Below are 23,302 nucleotides of genomic sequence, written 5' to 3'. Positions count from 1 at the left end.
AGGAGGGAGACAGGCGTCGGGAGCGGGCGAGGGAACACTTCGCCCCGGCTCCGCGGGACTGGGCCCGGTGAAGTACGGGACGCGGAGCCTCAGTCGCGGGCAGCAGTCTCAGGTCCCCGCCCCCCGGGGTAGGAAGGCAGTTGGCCCCGCCCCGCGTCGTCTCCGGGCCTCCTCATTGGCTCCGCCTTCGGGAGGCGGGGCCCAAGTGCGGAGCCGACGTGATGGCGTCAGGCGCCGCGGTGCGGCTTCCTGTTGTTGGTGTCCGGGAAGCTTTGGGATTCCCGGTCCCGCGGCGGGGCTGCGGCGGCGGGGCTGCGGCGGCGGGGCGCGTCCGGTTCCCCCACCCTTTGCCCTTTGGTGAGTTATGAGGGCGGCGAACGGGGGTGGTGGGGCCGCCACGCGCAGGATCTGTGGGCGTCCGGCGGCGTGTCCCTGCTTTCCCTGCTCCTTGGCTGCCTGGAGACTGTCTGGCTTCCCGAGCCCTCAGCGCTTCTTCCTTAGCTGCGCCCCAAACCCGCCCTCACCTTCCGTGCGCCCACCCGCTGCTGACAGCCCCCCACCTGCTCCTAGCCCGACCTCAGTCCTCACTACCGTTAGGTGCGCCCCCCTCCTGACCCTTGCTTGGCCGGGTTGTAGCCCGCTCCTGGGCCACAGACCCTTTCTGACCCTTACCTCACTCATCCGCACCTCCGAAAGCTCCATGGCAAACCCAGTGCTCTGCCCAAGTCCTCAGGCCCTCCATTCGGGTTTCTGTTTTCCCAGCTCTCTGATCCCAGTCTCCCACATCTCATCTCCCCGAGATTTGCTCATCCCAAACGCCCTACCTCTGCCCATCGCTCATGGAAGAACCCACACCCGAAAGCCCTGTGGAGCCCTTCCCTTTCTTGTTAACTGTGACCTCTGCCTTACCCCAGCTCTTATAGCTGTCTTCTTGCCTCACATATTTGGCTCCTAACTTCCTAGTTCATCTCATAGTTCATTTCCCTCGCTTATCATCCCTAGGACATTCCTTCCCTAAGTCTTTACTAAACTGTCCCCAACTCTTACTGCCTCAGTTCCTACCACCCACTCCTAATCTTGTTAAGTGTGCGATCTCCATGTTCGTTTCCCTAAGGCAACTCGGGCATCCCAACTCTACCCGTTCTTCCCTTAGACCAGGTCTCATTCAATCTGAAAATCAGTGCACAGCCCCTACCACCTAGAGCTTTGACATTGCAGTTAGAACAGCTTGAGTAGCTGATAGGATGTTTCACTTGGTACATGAGTGTGTAAGATTAGTAGTCCCCTCCCCCGATGGGGCCAAAATTTCCTCTCCCTGCCCTGTGTGGCCTTCTGAATCTGTTCCCAGTAATTGCTCGTGTGGCATTCCTATTAAGGTATGTGTGCTGGGTGTTGGAATGGTGTCATTCAAACCTGGAAGATTATAGATGGCCACTCACCCAGCTCACTCAGCCTGGGGTAATGGAAGCCATCACTTCCTTTTGCTGGTGTTCTGGCCCTGCAGAACTTCAGGGAATGTCACTGTGTGGGGATCTCAGAGCCATGTCCTTGTGTCTTATCCTGGCACTTATGAAGAACCCTCTCCCAGTGTTCCTCTCTGCCAGTGTTGATTGCTAACCAGTCACAGCCCTGGATATAGGGAACATGATCTGGGCCAGAGGCATAGTATATATTGGGGAGATTATTATAGGTGAATGTGTTCTGGGGAGGCTGAGACCCAAATGGATACAAGAAGCTATTGAGTTGCTCCTTCTTTTGTAGGTGCTGGAACATTGAGTTTTAGCCATTTGGGTTCCATGAGCACTGGAAACTGAATTCTATCTTTCAGTAATTGAGGTAGAAGGACATTTCTGAGGCACCCATGTTCCTCCCACTCTTTAGAGGCTCCTAGGGGCTTTTTGTTGTACTTTTTCTCTGAATTCTGATGACCCGGTTATATAGAGAGATCAGCCAATTGAGGACTGTGTGTGTGTTTATGTGTATGTGTTGTTATTGTTGTTGATGATGGTGAAGGAACCTAGAATCTAGCCTTAGGCAAGTCTTTTCCAGTAAGATACACATGCCCCACCCCTCAGCTACAGTGACAATTTTAAAGGGTCCAGGAGGACCCATTGTCCATGCTTTCTGTTGAAAGCAGAATGCAATTCTATCTTAAGTCCAATCCTTCCACTTGGGTGCTGTCCTCTGTCTAGCTCACAACTTATTGATAGCTTGGTTCACAGCTTGGTTTAGTGGCAGTAGTTTCACAGTCGCTCCACCACATCAGTATGGTATATTTCAGTTTCCCAGTCTGTGAAATGGATGGACCTTCCCTGTGCCTGGAACATGTATAATCACCAAGTCATTCAACAAGTATTTTTTTTTTCAGATTAGTGTTGTGCCAAGCACTGTTCCAAGTAATAAGAATGCAATGGTGAATGAGTCATGCAGTTTTTGTTTTCATTTGCTTCTTTTTAGAATACTATTGCATATGGGACAAGAATATTGGGGGAGATAGGAATGGAAAGAACTATAGAAGAAAGATAGATATGCAGGGTTCCCCAACCTCACAGTTTTGCTCAGACAGTCTATTAGATTGTTGAGGTCTAAGCATCTGATTTCTGGCTTTGTAGCTCACTGAAGTAAGGGCAACTGTGGAGCTTAAGGGACGCTTAAGGGCTCGAGTTCCTTAAGCTCCAGTGTCTAGAACACTCGACTTGAAGGAGAGGCTTTGTTTTTGTTTTTTGTGTCTTGGGTTTTTTTTTTTTTGCCAGTCCTGGGGCTTGAACTCAGGGCCTGAGCACTGTCTCTGGCTTCTTTATGCTCAAGGCTAGGGCTCTACCATAGCCATAGCACCACTTCTGGATTTTTCTATATATATGATGCTGAGGAATCGAACCCAGGACTTCAAGTATACAAGACTCTACCACTAGGCCATATTCCCAGCCCTTTGAAAGAGATGCTTTGGGCCATAGATTGGCATTGGAGCCCAGGAATCATGAGCTAAACGCTATTGCTTCAGAGGCCTTATACCCCCTTTCCCAACACCAAGTCTTCCACAATACTTATCCAAAATTCAAACTTTCTTCACATGGCAGGAGATACTATTTACTCACTCAGGACTCACATGTCTGAAAGATCAGCTGCCTTTTTGAATCAGAAGATAACTTTGTCATTTTTTTTCCAACTGAAATACCATGACTCATCAGTACAGCAGCTGGATGAGATAAAAGCCTGACTGTTGTTCTGAATAGCCAGGTTCATAATCCAGGCCGTAGAGACAAGCTGTGGTGAGTGGCTGAGAAGTCTCTAAGGAGAAGCCATTGGTGTTTACAGATGGTTCAAGTGTTTTGGGAGCCCTGACACCAGGTTAACCATTTCTTTTCATGTAAGTCTCATTGAAACCACTTGTTTTTCTTTCATTCCTGGGACTCTGGGAAGTGAAATCAAACATACTATATATAGCATGACAAGCCAGAAGTGGCACTGTGGCTCAAGTGGTAGAGTGCTTGAGCCAAAAGAAGGCAGGGACAGTGCTCAGGCCCTGAGTATAAGGCCCAGGACTGGCAAAAAAAAAAAAAAAAAGGCTGTCTTCATTTAGGCCTTAATCAATATGATGGAGCCTCTCAGTACCTCTGAAAAGTCTATAGGTAATAGTTTGTCTGAAATATTTTCAAACTTGAGTCCAGAAATAGTTTGATCTGGTAAAGGGAGGGAGGAAATCAGATAATTCTGTCTCTTACATCAGGGTTGGTTTGTTGTTTTTTTTAATTCAGGCTTGTTTTTAATGAGTCTCTGTTTGTTTCTCTATAAAAGTTGAGAGAACGGTCTCACAAGATTGTCCAAAGAATTCAGTAAGTTTGAAAAATGAGATCAAAGAAGCTGGCTTGGTTCCCTCTGGAAAGCTGTAGAAGAGCGAAATGATGCCTGGAGTGCGAGTAGAGTTGGTGCCATTTGAGGTTTCCTAGATAAAGTAGGAGTTGCCTTTCTTCTGCTACCCCAAGTAATGTCGGTAGCCCCCGTAGAATGCCCAAGTATGTTCCTTTTTCCCCATCAGTGTAGGTGTCCTGGAAGCTGTACCCATCTCTCACTTCATTCCTAGTGTCAGTGTAGACTATTCCGAGGACAGAAAATGACCCTAGTCTCATACAATGGTAGATTTGGGGTCTTGAGCTACCAGGTGGATAATGGGTGCACTACCCAGAAGTCTAACGCTTTGTTCCATTTCTACCAGTATGTTCTTAGATCATTGATGGTCACATTTCTGCCTCCCCAAAGCATGATAGGACAAATGTGAACAGGTAAGATATTGTCCTGGGGTGGGGGGTGGGGGGAAGACAGAGAAAATGGGGGAAGTGGTGACCCTGCCTGACTTACGTAACTGTAACCCCTCTGCACATCACCTTTACAATAACAATTTTTTTTTAAAGATATTGTTCTGAATTGTGGCCTAAACCCCAAAGTCTTGTTCCTAATTGTGGAATGGCTGCTCTGGATTCATGAGCCCACGTGGAGTCACTCAGAATGAGCAAGTCAGTCCTTCTGTGGCTTTTTTGACACTGAGTTTTAGGCAGCAGTCAGTTGTCTCTTGTGAAGCCCTCCCTGCTCTGACTCCTCTTAGCTTCACTGTGTTGTTTTTGGTTCTTTAGCAGACTGTGATTTAGGCAGAACTCCTATTTACTGATAGCCCTCCCCAGTGAATATTCTCAGGTAATTAGTTAGGACTTACTGGGCCTAGGCTCTTATTTAGATTGTTGAGGTCTACGCCTCAGGGTCCTGAGGGAAGGGCACCTCTGGAGCTTACAGACAGGCTTGAAGGAGAGGAAGTGTGGATTGGGGTTGGAACCCAGAATCTTAGAGCCAGAGAGTCTGAATTTTAACTTCTAGACCTCTCAAGGGTAACCTGGAAAGAACCTAACCTCCAGGACCAGGCATATTGCCAAGTGTGACTGTTTGGGCACATCACATACTTTTCCCCATCGTCCTGGTGACTGGAGTATGGAGCTGGTGTTGGTGGCCCTGAGACTCTGGTAGGTGTAGTAGAGGGGTTGAAGGGTGAGGAGTCAGCAGGGGCTGCCATGGAGCCAAGGGCTCTCCCAGAGGGTCTGCACACACACCTGCCTCCCTCCTTGTGGCATCTTAGGAGGCCCCCTCAGATTCCTAACGCCTTGTGCCCTCTTTACTCTCTGCCAACCTCAAAGACTGACTCGCTGCTCCACTGAGGACTACTCTGTTTTCTCTCCTTCCCCGATCTCATGCTCCACTGCTCTCCTGTAAGCCTTGCTTGCCAGACTGGCCTTAATGTTTTTCCTACATCTTCTTCCTGGCCCCCCAGCCAAAGTGTGGGAGTCCACCCTTTGAGTCCCACAACCATTCAGGACTGGGTTTTCCTCTGATCTAGGCTTGACATTGCTCTGCTGACTGGCATAGGAACTAAGTTACTCTCAGCCATGACATTTGTGGTAGTTCCTTGACCTAAGTCAGAGTCCTTATCCTTATGTATCAGGTGAAAATAATAAAATGGCATTCCTAGGACAATTAGGAAGATATAAATGTGGCCATCATGTAACTTCTTAATATGGTGTTAACTTCTTTGGGTTATAATTCCTTGAAAGCAAAAACAGCCATAATGGTTTTTGTTGTTATTGTTGTTGGGGTGTGGGTGCGCACGCACATATGAGCATGCATGTGCACGGGCCAATCTTGAAGCTTGAACTCAGGGCCTGGGTGCTGTCCCTGTGCTTTTTCACTCTACCAATTGGGCCACGGTTGCACTTCTGGCTTTTTGGTGATTAGTTGTAGATAAGAATCTCAGACTTTCCTGCCTGGACTAGTTCCACACTCCAATCCTCAGATCTCCACCTCTTGATTAGGATTACTGTGGTTATGAGCCAGCTGTACCCAGCAGCACCCATAACTTTCAAAAATTCCCCTGATGCTCAGCAGACTGTTCCCTTATTTGGGTGTGAATAACCCTGGGTAGCTGAGTTGCTGGGGCCAAAGGAGGAAGCCAGCAGCCCTAAGGGATTGAGTGAATGGCTGGCAAAGGATTCTTCACTTGTAGATTTGGATGGTTACATCCACTGGGATTATAGATATGGTTAATAGTGGGAACGCTTCAGGTCAGTGCTGGGCATTTTTCATTGTCAGACTGTCTGCCTGAGTGATCTGCTGTTGGGCCAGCATAACTTGCTTGTTAGTGGCCTATTGTAGTCAGAACCTTTCTGGGTCCATTTGGATGTCATTGTACAGGCTATATTCTTACAGCCCAGTGGAGAAGCAGAAGTGTGAAAAAAGAACTTTTTCTTTTTTGTCAGTTGTGGGGCTTGAACTCAGGGCCTGAGCAGTGTCCATGAACCCTTTTGTGCTTAAGGCTAGCACTCTACCACCTTATCCACAAAGCCACTTCCGGTTTTTGAGTGGTTAATTTGAGTTTATAAAGAGTCTCACTGGGACTTTTCTGCCTGAGCTGACTTTGAACCTCAATCCTCAGATCTCAGCCTCCTGAGTAGCTAGGATGACAGGTGTAAGCCACTGGCGCCCAGCAAGAACTCTTCTCTTAAAGCTGCTTTGAGTACACCTTCTACCACTTAGTTGGAAGACCCTGGACTGGGACAGGATTTGGGGAGTGCTACTGGGCCCAAGCTTTGAATGTGAATTATGAGCTCCTGCCTCCCAGTCCCCATGGTTCTTGGCACCTTTAACTGAAACACCACTCTTGTGCCCTGAAGTTATCTTTGGTTCCCTGGCTCCCTCCACTATCCCACCAGCCCTGATTTCCTGTGCAGCTTCTGGTGTGGAGGGATGTTATCATCACCCACTCCTGGCACGCAGGACTTGTTGCCTCTCAAGGAGCCCACCTCTGGCTTTTTCCTTCCTCATTTCCTTCCTTAAAATCTACTCTTAGCTTTTGCTTTTGTGTTGCCCAAACTCCTTTTGGTTGCGATTTGAGTGAGCTGAGATGACTGCCTGCTGCATGCTGGGAGGGGACTGTGGCTGCAAGGGATGTCGGGAGCATGCTCATCTGGTGCCATCTGTCCCTACAGGTGACATGTGAGTCTCTTTGGGAGCAGCTGCCTGAGTGGAAATGCTCTCAGTGGTGGAGAATGGGCTGGAGTCCCGGGCTGCCATCCCGGTAAGTGAGTAGCAGAGGATCAAGGCTGGGAAGGGCTCCAGGGAGCTGCCATTGCATCATCCGCTTTTCTCTTGGAAATGAAAGGATACTATCCACAAAGACACCCAGGTAGAGAACATTTTTCCAGCAAAAGAAGCTCTGAGGAGATCCTCCCCTTTTATGTTTGCACAGTGGGCGTGTTTGTAAAGCACAGTGGGCATTCAAAGTGATTTATCTGAAGACAAAGGATTTCTATATAGCCCTTTGCCTCAGTCTGTGATTGGGTCACAGTTTGTTCAAGGCATTGATTTGGTCTAAAATAGCTATTCCTGGCACTGGTCTTCTGTTTCACTAATGGGGGTACAGTGGCAGCTTACATATATCTTTGAACACTTACTATTTTTCAAACAGTTGTTAGTGACCAGTTCACCACAGCCCCTCAGATCCCCTTTCTTGGAGAACTGTGCTTGGTACTGGTCCTGGGCTGTCTTGGGCACTCTGGTTTGACTCTTGGAGAGACAGCAGACTGAAAGCTTAGTAGCACTGGCACTGACATGGCTTTTGTGGTAGAAGCCACGATTTCTCTTTCTTCTGCTAGAGCTATAGCCTTAAGAAGTGTATGTTCTGAACAAGATATTGATGGCTTACGCCTATAATCCTAGCTACTCGGAGGCTAAGATCTGAAGGTCACAATTCAAGGCCAGCCCTGGCAGGAAAGTCCCTGAGATTCTTTTTTTTTTTTTTTTTTTCAAATTTTTATTATCAAACTGATGTACAGAGAGGTTACAGTTTCATACGTTAGGCATTGGATACATTTCTTGTACTGTTTGTTACCTTGTCCCTCATACCCCCCTCCCTCCTCCCACTTTCCCTTTCCCCCCCTGAGGTGTTCAGTTCACTTACACCAGTTTTGCAAGTATTGCTTTTGTAGTTGTCTTTTTTTACCCTGTGTCTCTCAAGTTTGGTATTCCCTTTCAGTCCCTGAGATTCTTATCTCCAGTTAACCATGAAAAAGTTGAGTGAAGCTGTGGCTGAAGTGGTTAGAGCACTGGCCTAGAGGAAAGAAAAAGCTGGAGGGGAGGGATCAGGGGGAGAGAGGGAGAGAGTGTGCATTTTCCCAGATGGCCACTAGAGGTCAGCACCATTTGTCTCCCTGCTGGTTTTCAAGCAAAAGCTCCTTTCTCTTTTCCTGATCTGGGACCTGGCCCTAAGCCTAGACCAGTTCAGCCTTCTAGCAAGGTCTTACTTGGACTGATCCCCTGATGGTATGGGTTTCTTGAGGGTGTGTGCCTATTTTTATTTTATTTACTTATCTTTTTTTGTCAGTCCTGGGGCTTGAACTCAGGGCCTGGGCACTGTCCCTGAGATGCTTTTTGCTTAAGGATAGCACTCTAGCTCTTGAGCCACAGCGCCACTTCCAGCCTTTTCTGTTTATATGGTACTGAGAAATCGAACCCAGTGCTTCATGCATGCTAGATAAGTACTCTACCACTAAGCCACATTCCCAGCCATGTACTTTCAATATAACCTAATAGTATCTTGCATTTAAAAAACATTTACAATTGGACTTTAAGATTAAAACCTTTTGTGAGGGCTGGGGATATGGCCTAGTGGCAAGAGTGCTTGCCTCATATACATGAGGCCCTGGGTTCAATTCCCTAGCACCACATATACAGAAAATGGCCAAAAGTGGTGCTGTGGCTCAAGTAGCAGAGTGCTAGCCTTGAGCAAAAAGAAGCCAGGGACAGTGCTCAGGCCCTGAGTCCAAGCCCCAGGACTGGCCAAAAAAAATAAATAAATAAAACCTTTTGTGATTCAAGGGGCACTCTCGAGAAAGTGAAAAGACAGTTTATACAAAAAGAGAAGATAATTTTATCAGGTCTATAGAACTGTTATAACTCAGCTATAAAAAGATACTCAAAGGCTGGGAATGTGGCTTAATGGTAGAGTGCTTGCGTAGCATGCCTGAAGCCCTGGATTCAATTCCTCAGCACCACATATACAGAAAAAAAGCCAGAAGTGGGTACTGTGGCTCAGGTGGTAGAGTGCTAGCCTTATGTAAAAAGAAGCCAGGGACAGTGCTCAAGGCTGAGTCCAAGCCCTAGGACTGGCAAAAAAAAAAAAAAAAATACTCAAAGATACTCAAAGCCTGGATAGCTTCAGATCGAGATCCTCAAGTCTCAACCTCCAAAGTAGCTGGGATTACAGGCATGAGCCACTGGTGCTGGCCCTTGAGACTCTCATCTCCAATTAATGACCAGAAAGCAACTCTGTGGCTGGCAGTGGTAGGGCGGTACTTGAGCAACAAAGTTCAAGCCCCTCAAATGGGAAAAAGGAAGACAAAAGATACTCCAAATATAAAATGGATGGGTGGATAATTTGAACAGATATTTCTCCAAAGAAGATAAATGACTAGTATATACATAAAAAGGTACTTATTAGGTTCAAAGAAATGCAAATCAAAACTACTACTGTACATCCACTAGAATGGCTACAATGAGCAAGACAATGACAAGTTTGACAAAAAATGGGGGAAAATTGCCAGCAGGCAGTGGCCCATACCTGTAATCCTAGCTACTCAGGAGGTTGAGACCTGCCTGCAGGATTGCAGTGTGAAGCCAGCCCAGGTAAGAGATTCCAATCTCAAATCAGCAAATCAAAACCAACAAAAAAGAGAAGCAGAGGTGTGGTTCAAGAGGCTGATTGCCAACCTTGAGTGAAGCTAAGCAAAATCAAGAGATCGTGAGTTCCAGCCCCACTACCAACAGAAAAGAAAGGGAGCAGAATGAAATATTGATATATTCTGTAGCACAGATAAACCTTAAAACCATTGTGCTCAGTGAAAGAAGCAGGCTGGGATATAGCTCAGTGGCAAAGCACTTGCCTACCCAATGCAACATTCTCGATTAGATCCCCGATACCAAAAAAAAAAAGCTACTGTTCTAAGTAAAGGAAGCAAGACACAAAGGATCATGTGCTGTATGAAGGCATTCATAGAAATTGTGCACAACAGGCAAATCTGTAGAGACTGAAATTTGATTAATGACTGCTATCACTCCCAGTTCCCCTCTCCTACAGTCCCTGGAAATCACTCATACACATGGCCCTTAAAAAAAAAAATTCTTCTGGTGTCACTCCTGGGGCTTGAACTCAGGACCTGGGCACTGTCCTTGAGCTTCTTTTGCTCAAGATTAACACTCTACCACTTGCACCACAGCTCCACTTCCATCTTCTTTTGGTAATATGTTGGAGACGGGAGTCTCACAGACTTTCCTGCCCAGGCTGGCTTCAAACTACTATCCTCAGATCTCAGCCTCCTGAGTAGCTAGGATTACAAGCATGAACCACTGGTGCCTGGCTTGAATTTTTCTTAATATAACAGTACTTCTGTGTTTTTAACACGGTGCTAAGCACACTGTCTTACCACTGAACCACACCTGTAGCCATTTCTGGATATTTTTGGTACTTGAGTACAATAATTCTTTTTTTTTTTTTTTTTTTTTTTTTTTTTTGGCCAGTCCTAGGCCGTGAACTCAGGGCCTGAGCACTGTCCCTGGCTTCTTCCCGCTCAAGGCTAGCACTCTGCCACTTGAGCCACAGCGCCACTTCTGGCCATTTTCTGTATATGTGGTGCTGAGGAATCGAACCCAGGGCCTCATGTATATGAGGCAAGCACTCTTGCCACTAGGCCATATTCCCAGCCCCAGTACAATACTTCTTATACCTTTGCTTACCTCTGCAGAACCTTGGTCATGTTAACCAGCTAAGAAACCTCACCCTTGTTTTGCCCAATCTCCAGGTAGCTGTACCTGTACTGGAGCCAGTATTTAAACACAAGATTGTAGGGCTATAAATCTACTGAACTTTAGTTCGAAAATGAAAAGAATTCAAAATTCTGCAAAACAAGTTCTTCTGTATCTTTATTTAGTATAATTATCATGCACTAATTTTTCAGAAGGAATCTACACACTGATGATTAGGCAATGTGGTTGTACAGATATTGAGCAACAGGCCAAGGGTTCTATTCTAGGGACTGTAGGGTTTTCTTCTAAAGATGTCTTCTGTGTGGCCCTGCCTAGGTCATCAAGAAGAAGCTGGTGGGCTCCGTGAAAGCACTGCAGAAGCAGTATGTGTCCCTGGATACGGTGGTCACGAGTGAGGACAGCGAAGCAAACACTATGTGCAGTGCCCTGGAGGCTGTGTTTATCCACGGCCTGCACGCCAAGCACATTCGTGCTGAGGCTGGAGGAAAAAGGAAGAAACATGCACACCAGAAGCCTCTGCCTCAGCCCGTCTTCTGGCCCCTCCTGAAAGCTGTCACCCACAAGTGAGATCCGCTGGAGAGGCTTTGCTTCTGGGAGGAACTTTGGTGTGGGACTCTTGGCTCTTCCTCCCCGGCTCTGCAAAAAGGAACAGATAGTCTGTGTTCTAGTGTAGAGACAGCGCCAGATAGGATGCGAGAGAGAAAGACAGAGACAGAGACAGAGACAGAGCCTGAAGGAACAGCTTATCTCCAGACCTAGTTGCCCAGACAGCCACAAGACCCTGAAAAACCTGGGCCTTCAGGCCACAGCCTGTGGGTGCTTCTGGCCCTTTACAGAAAGGCTTGCCAAACCTTTAAATACCTGTGTTCCTTCATATAAATATATATATATATATATATACATATATGTGTGTATATACTCATAGCAATGTTTAGAGGTTTTATAAACAGTGGAATCCAGGTAGAACACCTGGATATTGACCCCGAGACTCTGGCTTTGGCCTTGCCCCTACCTACGTAGGCTTTTGAGCAAGTTGCTGGTGCTGTGACTTCAAGGGGTATTAAATGTCACCTTCAGCCTGAAGGTGCCTTGTCAGCCTCTGATCTGCTTTCCATGACTACTGCCACTGCCCTAGCTCAAGTTCTTACCTCTGTCCTAGGTGACAGTGGCTTTCTAATTGTCCCCTATCCTATTCTGTGTTTCCTTAGGTCGACAGGTATTGAGCTGAAGCTAGATGGAGCTCAGCCACACAATCCAGGGAGGTGTGATCTGCACTCCCACGATTAAGGCATGCCCAAGGCCCTGTGGTAGAGCACAAGTGGGCCATTTATGTCAGACCAAGGGATTCAGGAACTGAGTCTGGTACCCGTAGAATCCGAACTCCTTATCCAGAATGTACATGGCTGTGGTTGGGTCCTTTACCTGTACAGAAACATTTAATTCCCAAATACTACCCTGTCACTAAATTGGGGTTCCCTAGAGGCTTCTGCTGCACCTCTGGGTAGGGGAACCTTTGCCCCACACAACCTTATCAGTGTGATATTCAAGACCTTCCATTACCTGGCTTTGCAACCTAACCCGCACTTCCTACTTCCCCACACACACACCTGTCGTAATTGGAGTGGTCCCACTCCTGTTACAGATCTTCTGCTTTCCTACTCTTTGTCATTTTTCTTTCAGTGCATTCTGTCTAGAAGGTACAGCATTCTAGAAAGCCTTCAGGGTCCAGCTCAGATACTGACCTTTCTGTGGCACTTTTCTTACTCTAACCTAGAAATGGGCCAGCCTCTCACCCACTACCAACAAAGAGGCTCCATGTGCTCTTGAATGGCAGTTAGTTGGGGATGGGAGTGAAAGCACAGTGATAGAGCACTTGCCATGTACAAGGCCCTGAGTTCATTCCCCAGCCCCCCAAAAAAAGAAAGGAAGAAAGGAAAGGAAGGAAAAGCAATGCAGTGTTCTGGACCAAGAGCAGAAACCATGTCTTTACCCTGTACTGGCCCCACTCCAGGGAGCTGGGAGCAAAGGGGGCTCAGCAAACATGTCTTGAATGAACAGTTAATGTCAGGGATCATCCACCATATGTAATGAACACTGTAATTATCTTTCACAACACCAACCTTAGGAAGTTTGGAGCCAGAATCCATGGCTCACACCTGTAATCCTAGCTACTCAGGAGGCTGAAATCTGAGGATCACAATTGGAAGCCAGCTAGCTGGGACAAAAACAAACAAACTGTGAGACATTTATCTCCAGCTAAGCACCAAGAAAGCTCAGAAGTGGTGGTATGGTTCGAGAGGTAGATTGCCAGCCTTGAGCAAAAAGCTGTGGAACAGCAACCAGGCCTTAAGTTTGAGTGCCGGCATTAAAAATTAATAGAAATGGGAGTTATGGCTCAGTATTTTCATATTTCCCTTAAAATTCTAGTATCCAAGAATTTTTTAATGCCTACTTATATTTGCAGTCATTATCAGAGGTTCTTGCTAACCCACAGATTAAATATCTCACTTCTCAGGGATTCGAAATCATTCCTTTCTTTTTTTTTTTTGGTCAATCGTGGGGCTTGAACTCAGGGCCTGGACACTGTTCCTGAACTCTTTTGCAAAGCTAGCACTCTACCACTTTGAGCCACAGCTCTACCTCCAATGTTTGGTAGTTAATTGAAAATAAGTCTCCCAGACTTTCCTGCCCAGGCAGGCTTTGAACCACAATCCTCAGATCTCAGCCTCCTCAGTAGCTAGGATTACTCGCGTGAGCTACCAGCCACCCAGCTTGAAGTACTTTTCTTAAATCAACTCTCTTTCCAGACACATCATCTCAGAACTGGAGCACCTGGTCTTTGTCAACACGGATGTGGGCCGCTGTCGGGCCTGGCTGAGGCTGGCCCTTAACGATGGGCTGATGGAGTGCTACCTGAAACTGCTCCTCCAGGAGCAGGCCCGACTCTGCGAGTACTACCAGCCCACAGCCCTGCTGCGGGATGCTGAGGAGGGTGAGTTCCTCCTTAGCTTCCTGCAGGGGCTCACGTCCTTATCCTTCGAGCTCTCCTACAAATCTGCCATCTTAAATGAATGGACGCTCACCCCACTGGCCCTCTCTGGGCTTTGCCCACTTGCTGAGCTCGAGCCTCTCACTACCTCTGCTGCAGAACTACAGCGGAAGGAGTCTCTGGATTCAATTTCCCACTCCTCAGGCTCAGAGGACATTGAAGTCCATCACTCAGGCCATAAGATCCAGCGGAACAGGAAGCTCACCGCGTCCTCTCTCAGCCTAGACACAGCCAGTTCATCCCAGCTATCCTGCAGCCTGAACTCCGATAGCTGCCTGCTCCAAGAGAATGGGTCCAAGAGCCCAGACCATTCTGAGGAGCCCATGTCCTATGACTCAGACCCTGGCACAGCAAATGTGGATGATGCGGACCCATCTCTGCAACAGTAAGCATCTTTCCCCTCTCTTCACTCTCTATCTTTGCTCTCCTTCTCCCCAGCCAATGTGATTGTCCATCACTGACTCTGCTAGTGTATAAAAAAGGCTGAGGACTCACGAGTTCTGGCTATAATGGAAGAACATGGCAGGGTTGGAGGGAACGGATTAGTTCAGAGCTGATGTCAGCTCTGATGTTAACAAGCCACTTGGTCTCTCTGAGGCTTGTGAATACGTCTTCTGCATGTAGATGGAAGAAGCTAGTAGTTCAGAGCATATATACAACTTGAAACCTTAAAAAGAAGCATAATGCATATGGTGTGGCCTCACAGAAGACCTGGGGGCAGAGAGGGTACAAATCTAGACACAAATGGGAACAAGCAACTGTGGCAGACTTGTTGGACCAGAAAGGGGAGCCTGGCACAGAGCCTTCTTCACATAGCCTTCTTAGTTTATTTTGTCTTACTTTAGTTTTTGTGCTTGTACTGGAGCTTGAACTTGACCTGGGTGATGGCCCTTAGCATTTTCTGCTGAAGCTTGTGCTCTACCACTTGAGCCACAGCTCCACTTTCAGCTTTGTGTGTGCGTGCATGCGTGTGCGCACATGAGCACTTGTGATTAATTGAAGATAAGAGTCTCACAGATTTTCTGGTCCTCAGATCTCAGCCTCCTGAGTAGCTAGTAGTAGTAATAATCGAGGCATGTGTCACCAGTACCCAGCTATGATTAATTTTTGAGTTATCTCTTTATGATTGAATTACCAAGTTGTAGGAAGTTAGGAAGTTAGTTACCAAGTTAGGAAGTCTTCTCATCCTTGGGTCTCATCTACCTTGTGCTTCATTCCTATTCTTGTGACCACCATAATTATGGATTTCTTGTATAATCTGAAAGTTTCTAAATGTGTCTATAACAGATACAAATATACAGATCTTTGTATTTATTCCTATTCCATATCCCCATTTTCCACACAGGAAGTTTATGTACATGGTTCTGTGCCTTACTTTGGAAGAGATCTTTTTTTTTTTTGCCAGTCCTGGGACTTGAATTCAGGGCCTGAGCACTGTCCCTGGCTTCTTTTGGCTCAAGGCTAGCACTCTAGCTCTTGAGCCACAGCGCCACTTCTGGCATTTTCTGTTTATGTGGTGCTAAGGAATTGAACCCAGGGCATCGTGCATGCTATGCAAGCACTCTACCACTAAGCCACATTCCCAGCCCCAGAAGAGGTCTTTTAATCAGAGCATCTTTCTTCTTTTTCTTCTGTTATATTTGGCTCTATGGCATGACTGTGCCTTGGTTTATTTACTCATCCCTGTATTTATGCCCATGTAAGAATGGGCTTGAATGATTTTTCATTCATTTTTTATATAAGTATGTTTGTTCAGTAAACTCCCAAAGTAAAATTGCTGAGCCAAGGAAAATTGGTTTGTAATTTTCACATATACTATTTGTACTATGTCAGGAATATGCCCTTCCAACAGAAGCTATCATCAACATTTAGATATTTGCTTACCTATTAGGTAAAAATGGTAACCTTTTCTTGAGCCTCCCTTCTTACCCATCAGCCCATATCTAGGACCTTTACTCCTTGTTGCCCACGTCCTGTCTTAGTTCAGGTCCTTACAGGTTGCTTCTAGTGTTCAACAGCACCAGAAGTGAGTAGTATATGGGTGGGGTGGTTTCTAGTCCTATCCCTCTACTTCCAAGTCCAGTAATATCAGGCAAATTGCTGGTTCTTTCTGAAGCTCTGTTTCTTCATCTTGAAAACTTTGAGAGCCCCTCATATGGCCTTTGGGATCATCTTGAGTGCCTCTCAGTGAGCTGCGCCATGGGAACATCTGTTAGACTACACAGATGGCTTCTGGACACATAGCGTGTGTGATGGTCTTTTCAGATGTCCGCCCTGCTTCCAAAGATGGCTGGGCCCTTGGCCATGGTAGAACTTGCGCTTGTTCATCTGCCCCCTTCACAGAACAGCCAGCTTCTCTTTATCATGTGCCTTGACTTTATCTTTCAGGAGTCTTATGACTGGAAAATTCCAGAGTAAGGTTATTGAATCAGTAACCAACCACGAATGGAAAGCATTATTCTGGGTCTTGTGAGGAAACTCAGAAGACAAGGGTTGGGATGTGTGAATGAATGCTGATGTGAAGAAACTTTGCAACATTAAACTCTCAGGTGCACTGACACATAGGGCCATCATGTTTAAAGCTAGGCCCCAAAGTTAATCTGAGGATAAAATATTCTCATTCGGACTTGGAGTTCACTTAGGTTATTGCTATTTTTGTTTTCTTTGCTAAAGTTCCCACTGGCTAACCCAGACTGGCCTCAAACTGGCAATCCTCCAGCCTTAACCTCCCAAGGGCTGGGATTACAGGTGTACACCATCGTACACAAGTTATTATTTTTATTATAATATATAAACATTTTTGTTGGTTTTGGTTTTGTTTGGTTTTGCTGGTACCAGAGGCACGACTCTTGTTCAGCTTTCTTGCTCACAGCTGGTACTCTACTACTTGAGCCATGCCGGCCAGCCCAGCTTGCTTTTTTTTTTTTTTAAGCTTTTATTCTTGATCTTTTTCTTTGTTTTGTTTTTTTGCCAATCCTGGGGCTTGAACTCAGGGCCTGAGCACTGTCCCTGGTTTCTTTTTGCTCAAGGCTAGCACTCTGCCACTTGAGCCACAGCCGCCACTGCTGGCCTTTTTGTATATATGTGGTGCTGAGGAATCGAACCCAGGGCTTCATGTATAAAAGGCAAACACTCTTGCCATATTCCCAGCCCCAGCCCAGCTTTTTGCGGCTAACTGGAGATGAAATCTAAAGGACTTTTATGCTGGGGCTCAATCCTCTGGACCTCAGCCTCCTACAGAGGTAGGGATTGTAGACTATAATATTTAAATAATTTGCATCTTAAAAGTTGTGCATAAACCTGGACATTGGTGGCTCATGCTTGTAATCCTAGCTCTTAGGAAGCTAAGATCTGAGAATCACTGTGTAGAGTCAGCTTACCTACACAAATCTAAGAGGCTCTTATCTAAAGTTAGCCAGCAGAAAAGCCAGAACTGGAAGCATAGCTCAAGTGATGAGGCACCAGCTGTGGGCAAAAAGCCAAGACAGAGCACAAAGCCCTAAATCCATCCCCGTCACTTAGCTCCTTTTCAGTGGACCTTAGCAAGAACCAGCACCTGCCTGCCTCTTCCTTACTGATGCCTCCCTTGAAGCTGGGCCCACAGGGCATACCACCATGCCCTGGTTTACTGGTTGAGATGAGATCTCAATCAGGCCCAGACTGGACTCCACCTGAGATCTTCCAGATCGCTGCCTCTAGTTATCACCTTTCATCAGACACCTTTCCATCTTCCCTAGTTGGCCTTTGAGTAGGTACACACTCTGTGTGTACTAACACACTGTGTACATACTGAGCTCCAGTCGCCATTTCTGGGTACATGAGGGTTCCCTGGCCCCAGTCTAGCTTTGAGGGGGACCAGCCCTGCTGGTCCATTGTCTGTCCCAGAAACAAGTGCACCCTTGCCTCATGCAGCTCCTGCCTCAGGGAGCAGTCTGTGCTTCCATTGCTGCGGAGGCCTCTTGAGACACTGTCTGGGCCTGGAGGCTTTCCTACTGCAAATGACGTTGGCCTGCACAACCGTTTGGTTGGCTGGGCAAACTCCAAGCTCATGTTGCCTCTTCAGAATCGTGGTCAGTTCCCACATTAAGTGAACCTTTCACCTGAGACTGGGGCTGTGCAAGTCCCCTGCCCACCCAGTGGCCCTAAATCCTGCCTTTGGGGAACATCAGAGTAGAGCTGCAGAGTAGGATAATTAAGAGATTGTTGCATAAACTGGGCACCCGTGGTTTACACCTATAATTCTAGCTACTCAGGAGGTTGAGATCTGAGGATCACGGTTCAAAGCCAGCCCAGGCAGGAAAGTCTGTGAGGTACTTATCTCCAGTTAACCACCAAAACGTTGGAAGTAGAGCTGTGGCTCAAGTAGTAGAACACTAGCCTTAAGCAAAAAAGCTCAGGGAAAGCACCAAGGTCCTACGTTCAAGCCCCGGGACCAGCACAAAAAGAAGAGAGAGAGAAAGAGAGAGAGTATTGTATTTGGTTTTCTTTTTTAAATCATGAAACTGCAGTTTCCCATTTCTACCCACAGTCTCAGTAATCTGAAGCATTGTGACCAACAACCTGATACACAAGTTTTTCTTTGTTTAAAAAATTTCTAGGGTATTGTCAGAATTCAGCAAAGCCCAAGTAAACTCGGTGCCAAGCAACAAACCAAGCCTAGAGACGGAGATCCCCATGCCACAGCCCTCGCTGTCCTTTGGGCCTGCCACCAGCACCCAGCTGCACTTTGATGGGCCTGCAGAGCTCCTTCCTGCCCCCGCATCCTGTATGACCCAACATGGTGGCCACAAGCAGGAGCCATTCCTCCAGGAACCTGGTACCTTGGATGTGCAACCACCAGGCATGGCCCAAACTGTCTCTGCAGGGAGCCTGTCAGACCAGCAGCCTTCTGTACCCATCAGTGCCACAGTCAGCTTGGGGAGTGGCCAGCAGAAGGCCCTGGAGCATGGCGGAATTGGAATGAAGCTCAGGGTTTCCTCCCCTACCAGTCCGGTGAGTGTGCAGGCTCCTCATGGAATGCGGGAAGGAAAGAGCCTCAAAACTGAAACAAAGTCTCCCACGCTAGTGATCTTGAAGTGGTTTCTGCCTTCTCCCGGTTGCCTTCCTTTCTCCTCACATGTAATAGGGTTGAGAGGGTTGTAATAATGAGCTGGTGTTTCTTGGTCTGGGAATAGTGTAGAGGAGCCGGGGCCTGTGCTGGTCACCTCCAACGCATATCTCCTATCATCTCCATCTTCACCACTGGGAGGACATGCTAAGTGGATGTTTTCTCAAAGTGCCATGTTCTTCCTCATTTTCCAGCATGAGCCAGATTTTAGAACTTTGCAATGTAATGTGGCAGCCACCAACCAGATGTGGCTCTTAGGCATTTCAAGTATGGCTGCGCCACACTGAGATGACTTTTATTGCTGACTTGTTCAAAGGAAAATATATTTTGGATATAGCAGACGTAACAAAGAGATACATTGTTCAAATGAATTTTACCTGTTTTTATTATTTTTTAATGTGGCTACCAGTATATTTATGTGGCTCACTTTGTATTTCTGTTGGATAGAGCCATTCTAGAATAATCTAACCCAGTTTGACTCTAGCCTGGGGGAAAGCCTACCTAAGCATCTCCTTGAAAACTATGCTTTTTGTTTGTTTGATTGTTATTAGTGGTCCTGGGGTTTGAATTCAAGGCCTTGAGTTTGTTAGGCAGGCACTCTTAACATGTAGTGACACCTCCAGCCCCTTTGTGAGCTGGTTGTTTTTGAGATAAGATCTTGCTTCCTATCCTAGCCCAGGTGTAGGTCATGATGCATCATATTTTAGACTTCTCATAATTACTAGAGTGACAGGAATGTGCCACCACACCCAGTGCCCAGCTCTCGGTTAAGAAGTGATCTGTCAGACTTCTCCTCCCTCACTGGCCTTGAACCTCAGTCCTCCTGCCTCCACCTTCCAAGTGCAAGGATTACAGGCCTGAACCACCATACCTGACCATTACCCTCACTTTTTAACTGGCTTATTGAGATATAATCCACATACTGTGTGATTTACCTAATCAAAGTATAAGTTGATATTTTTAGGTATGTTCATAAGATTGTGAAACCAGCAAGGCACTGGTGGCTCACACCTATAATCCTAGGTACTCTCGGGAGGCTGAGGTCTGAGGATCACAGTTCAAAGCCAGCCCAGGCAGGAAAGTCTATGAAACTCATCTCTAATTAATCACCTAAAAATCTGGAAGTGGAACTATGGCTCAAAGTGGTAGAGCACTCACTAGCCTTGAGCACAAAAGCTCAGGAACAGCACAGCACCTAGGTCTTGAGTTCATGTCCCATGACCAACAACAACAAAGATTGTGAAACCATCACCACAGTCTAATTTTATAACATTTTTATCCCTCCTTAATCAACCTTTTTTTCCCTCCTTCCTTTACCACATTCCCCCTAACCCTGACCACCCACTAATTTATTTTTTATTGTGATAGATTTGACTGTTCTGGAAACCTCACATAAATGAAATTATACAATAGGTGATATTTTGTGATTGGTCTCTTTTGATGAACATACTTGGAAGTTTTATCCATATTTGTAGCATGTATTGGTACTTCATTTTAACTGCTGAGTATTTCTCTGTTGTATATTTTATGCTATGACTAGATCACGCTGTATTCTGATGGACATTTGGGTTTTTTTTTCAACTTTCTACATAATATAAACAAAGCTGCCACAGTTACCTGTTTACAGAATTTTTTGGGTTTTTTTGTATTTTGGTGGTACTGAGGCTTAGACTCAGGGCCTGACACTTCCAATCAGGTGTTCTCCCATATCTCTGGTCCTTTTTGTTTGTTTTGTTTTGTTTTTGGCCAGTCCTGGGCCTTGGACTCAGGACCTGAGCACTGTCCCTGGCTTCTTTTTGCTCAAGGCTAGCACTCTACCACTTGAACCACAGCGCCACTTCTGGCCATTTTCCATATATGTGGTGCTGGGGAATCGAACCCAGGGCTTCATGTATACGAGCCCTCTTGCCATATTCCCAGCCCCCAATCTGGTCCTTTTTTGCTATAGTTACTTTTCAGTTAAGGTCTTGAGTTTTTGCCCCAGGCAGGCCTCCTATCTGTGGCCTCCCACATGGCTGAGATTACAGATATTGCACCATCACTGCCCACCTTATTGATTGAGAAGGAATCTCACCAACTTTTTGCCCAGGCTAACCTCAAACCATGATCTCCTGGATCTCTGTCTCCAAGTAGCTGGGATTATAAACATGAGCCACCATGTGTGACTTGTACAAGTTTTTGTATGGGTGTATGTTTTTAATTCTCTTGGCTGCATAACTGAGAGCAAAATTTTTGGATCATATAGTAACTCTATTTTTAACCTTTAGTAGAACTCCCAATTAATTTTCCAAAGCAGCTGCCCTAGTTTATATTTCAACTGGCATTTTATTTCTCTACATGCTCACTGGCAGTTGCTATTATCTAGTTTATGTACTATTGTTATGTATTATCATTTTTACTACTAATGTTATTGCCATCGGAGTGGGTGATGGCTTGTCTTAGTTTTAACTTACATGTCCCTGATGACTAAAGATAGCAGTGCCTTTTCATTGTCTTGCTGATAATTTGATCCTCTTTTGTGAAACATTTATTCAAGATACCAACCTATTCCTAAAACAAACTGTATGTGGTTTCTATGTTGGCTGGTAGAAGCTCTTAGTATTATAACTTTTTTATTAGAGGAGAAAATACATATGGAGCAATTGTCTTTTTCCAAGTCCCTTTGAATCTGTTAATGGTACTTTTTCTTTTTTTCTCTTTTCTTTTCTGTCCTTTGTGGGGCTTGAACTCAGAGCCTGGTAACTTATCCCTGAGCTCTTTTGCTCAAAGCTAGTGCTCTACCACTTTGAGCCATAGCTCCACTTCGGTTTTCTGGTGGTTGAATGGAAATAAGAGTCTTACAGACTTTCCTACCTGGGCTGGCTTTTGAACTGCATTCCTCAGATCTCAGCCTCCTGAGTAGCTAGGATTATAGGTGTGAACCTCCAGCATCTGGCTCCAATTTTTTGTGGGGTTTTTGTTGTTGTTTTGGTTTGGTTTTTTTGCCAGTCCTGGGGCTTGAAGGCCTGGACATTGCCCCTGAGCTTCTTTTGCTCAAGGCTAGCACTCTACCACTTGAACCATAGCTCTAGTTCTGGCTTTTGGGGTAATGGTTAATTGGAGCCTCACAGACTTTCCTGCCCAGTCCAGCTTCAAACCTTGGTCCTCAGATCTCATCTTCCTGAATAGCTAGGATTATAAACACAAGCCACTAGCGTCTGGCTTATTAATCTTTTTGTTTAGAATTTGCATGGTGTTTTGTACAACCTAGGAAATCTTTGTCTATCTCAAAGCTCTAAAGGCATTCTCCTGTGTTTCCTTGTAGAAACTTTAGTAGTTACCTTCCACAGTGATCTATGGGGTTCGTTTTTGTTTATGGATGAGGTAGTAGTCTCTTTCTGTTTTTCCTTATGGATATTTGATTTATGCAGCATCATTCGTTGAATGTGACTGCATAAATCCTATAACTAGGAAACTATTTTAGCCTCCATACTTACTATCCTAGAGATGGCTTCAAGAATATTATAGGACTTTGAAGGTTGTGACTAGACTCAAGCCGAGACACACTGAAGGTTGAAAGGCTCTGCAGACCCTGCTGACACCACCATGTGTCCTGCCTGTACACACGGGCCTCAGGGCTCCTTGCCTTTGGGGCAGGCTGGACCTTCCCCTGCATGTCTTCCCCTATGGTCCTCACCTGTCTGTGTTTTTATTAGCCACATGTTTGTTTGTTTGTTTTGCCAGTCCTGGGGCTGGAACTCTGGGCCTGAGCACTGTTCCTGGCTTCTTTTTGCTCAAGGCTAGCACTCTACCAATGTTATGCCAAGTCGCGAAACGACCACCAAGAAGGCCACCGAGACTCAGACATTCCGAAATGCAAAAGCAAGGCTTTATTCAGGCGGGCTGCAACTCGGGCCTCGTCCTACCCACCGACACAGCGGAGGTTAGGAGGAAGCCCCGAGCTGCAATTGCACAGGGCTTATAAAGGCAAAAAACAAAGTTACAGCCATCAGGTGTTCAAGCAAGCAAGATTAGGACACAGGTACAAATCTGATTGGCTCAGGGCTCAAGGCATTCTGGGGGCAGTTAGAGTTAAGCATTCCCAGTGGTTAGAGTTCTCGACCGGCTGGGCCCTAATAAGCTTGTCCTGAGTTTGCTCACAGGGCCTGCTTATCTCAGGTTCACGTGGTAAAGTGGGGTTCGCGTGGTAAAGTGGGGCCTGACTTCAAAGTCTGGCTCTTCACCACTTGAGCCACAGCACCACTTCTGGCTTTTCTAATACATGGTGCTGAGGAATCGAACCCAGGGCT

At 46.2% G+C, this 23,302-nt stretch overlaps 1 protein-coding gene across 3 annotated transcripts in view; it reads left to right on the top strand.

Annotated features, from left to right (window-relative positions):
- Positions 1-221: 221 nt before the first annotated feature.
- The window catches only part of Plekhm1 (pleckstrin homology and RUN domain containing M1), a 42,648-nt gene continuing 19,567 nt past the window's right edge, over positions 222-23,302 (top strand). Inside the window, exons 1-5 of one of the 3 annotated variants that reach the window (XM_048364951.1) lie at positions 222-357; positions 7,026-7,114; positions 11,173-11,420; positions 13,665-14,291; positions 18,505-18,898. In XM_048364951.1, the coding sequence (XP_048220908.1) occupies positions 7,067-7,114; positions 11,173-11,420; positions 13,665-14,291; positions 18,505-18,898 (1,317 nt within the window). In that variant the 5' untranslated portion in view covers positions 222-357; positions 7,026-7,066. Of the gene's footprint in view, positions 358-3,887; positions 4,281-7,025; positions 7,115-11,172; positions 11,421-13,664; positions 14,292-18,504; positions 18,899-23,302 lie in introns of those variants that run through there. The other 2 variants (XM_048364947.1, XM_048364948.1) reach the window with 2 other exon arrangements.

The sequence above is a fragment of the Perognathus longimembris genome, chromosome 17 (assembly GCF_023159225.1).
Source record: "Perognathus longimembris pacificus isolate PPM17 chromosome 17, ASM2315922v1, whole genome shotgun sequence".
In the NCBI taxonomy this organism is placed as follows: domain Eukaryota; kingdom Metazoa; phylum Chordata; class Mammalia; order Rodentia; family Heteromyidae; genus Perognathus; species Perognathus longimembris.
This window is presented reverse-complemented; position numbering and strand designations above follow the sequence as displayed.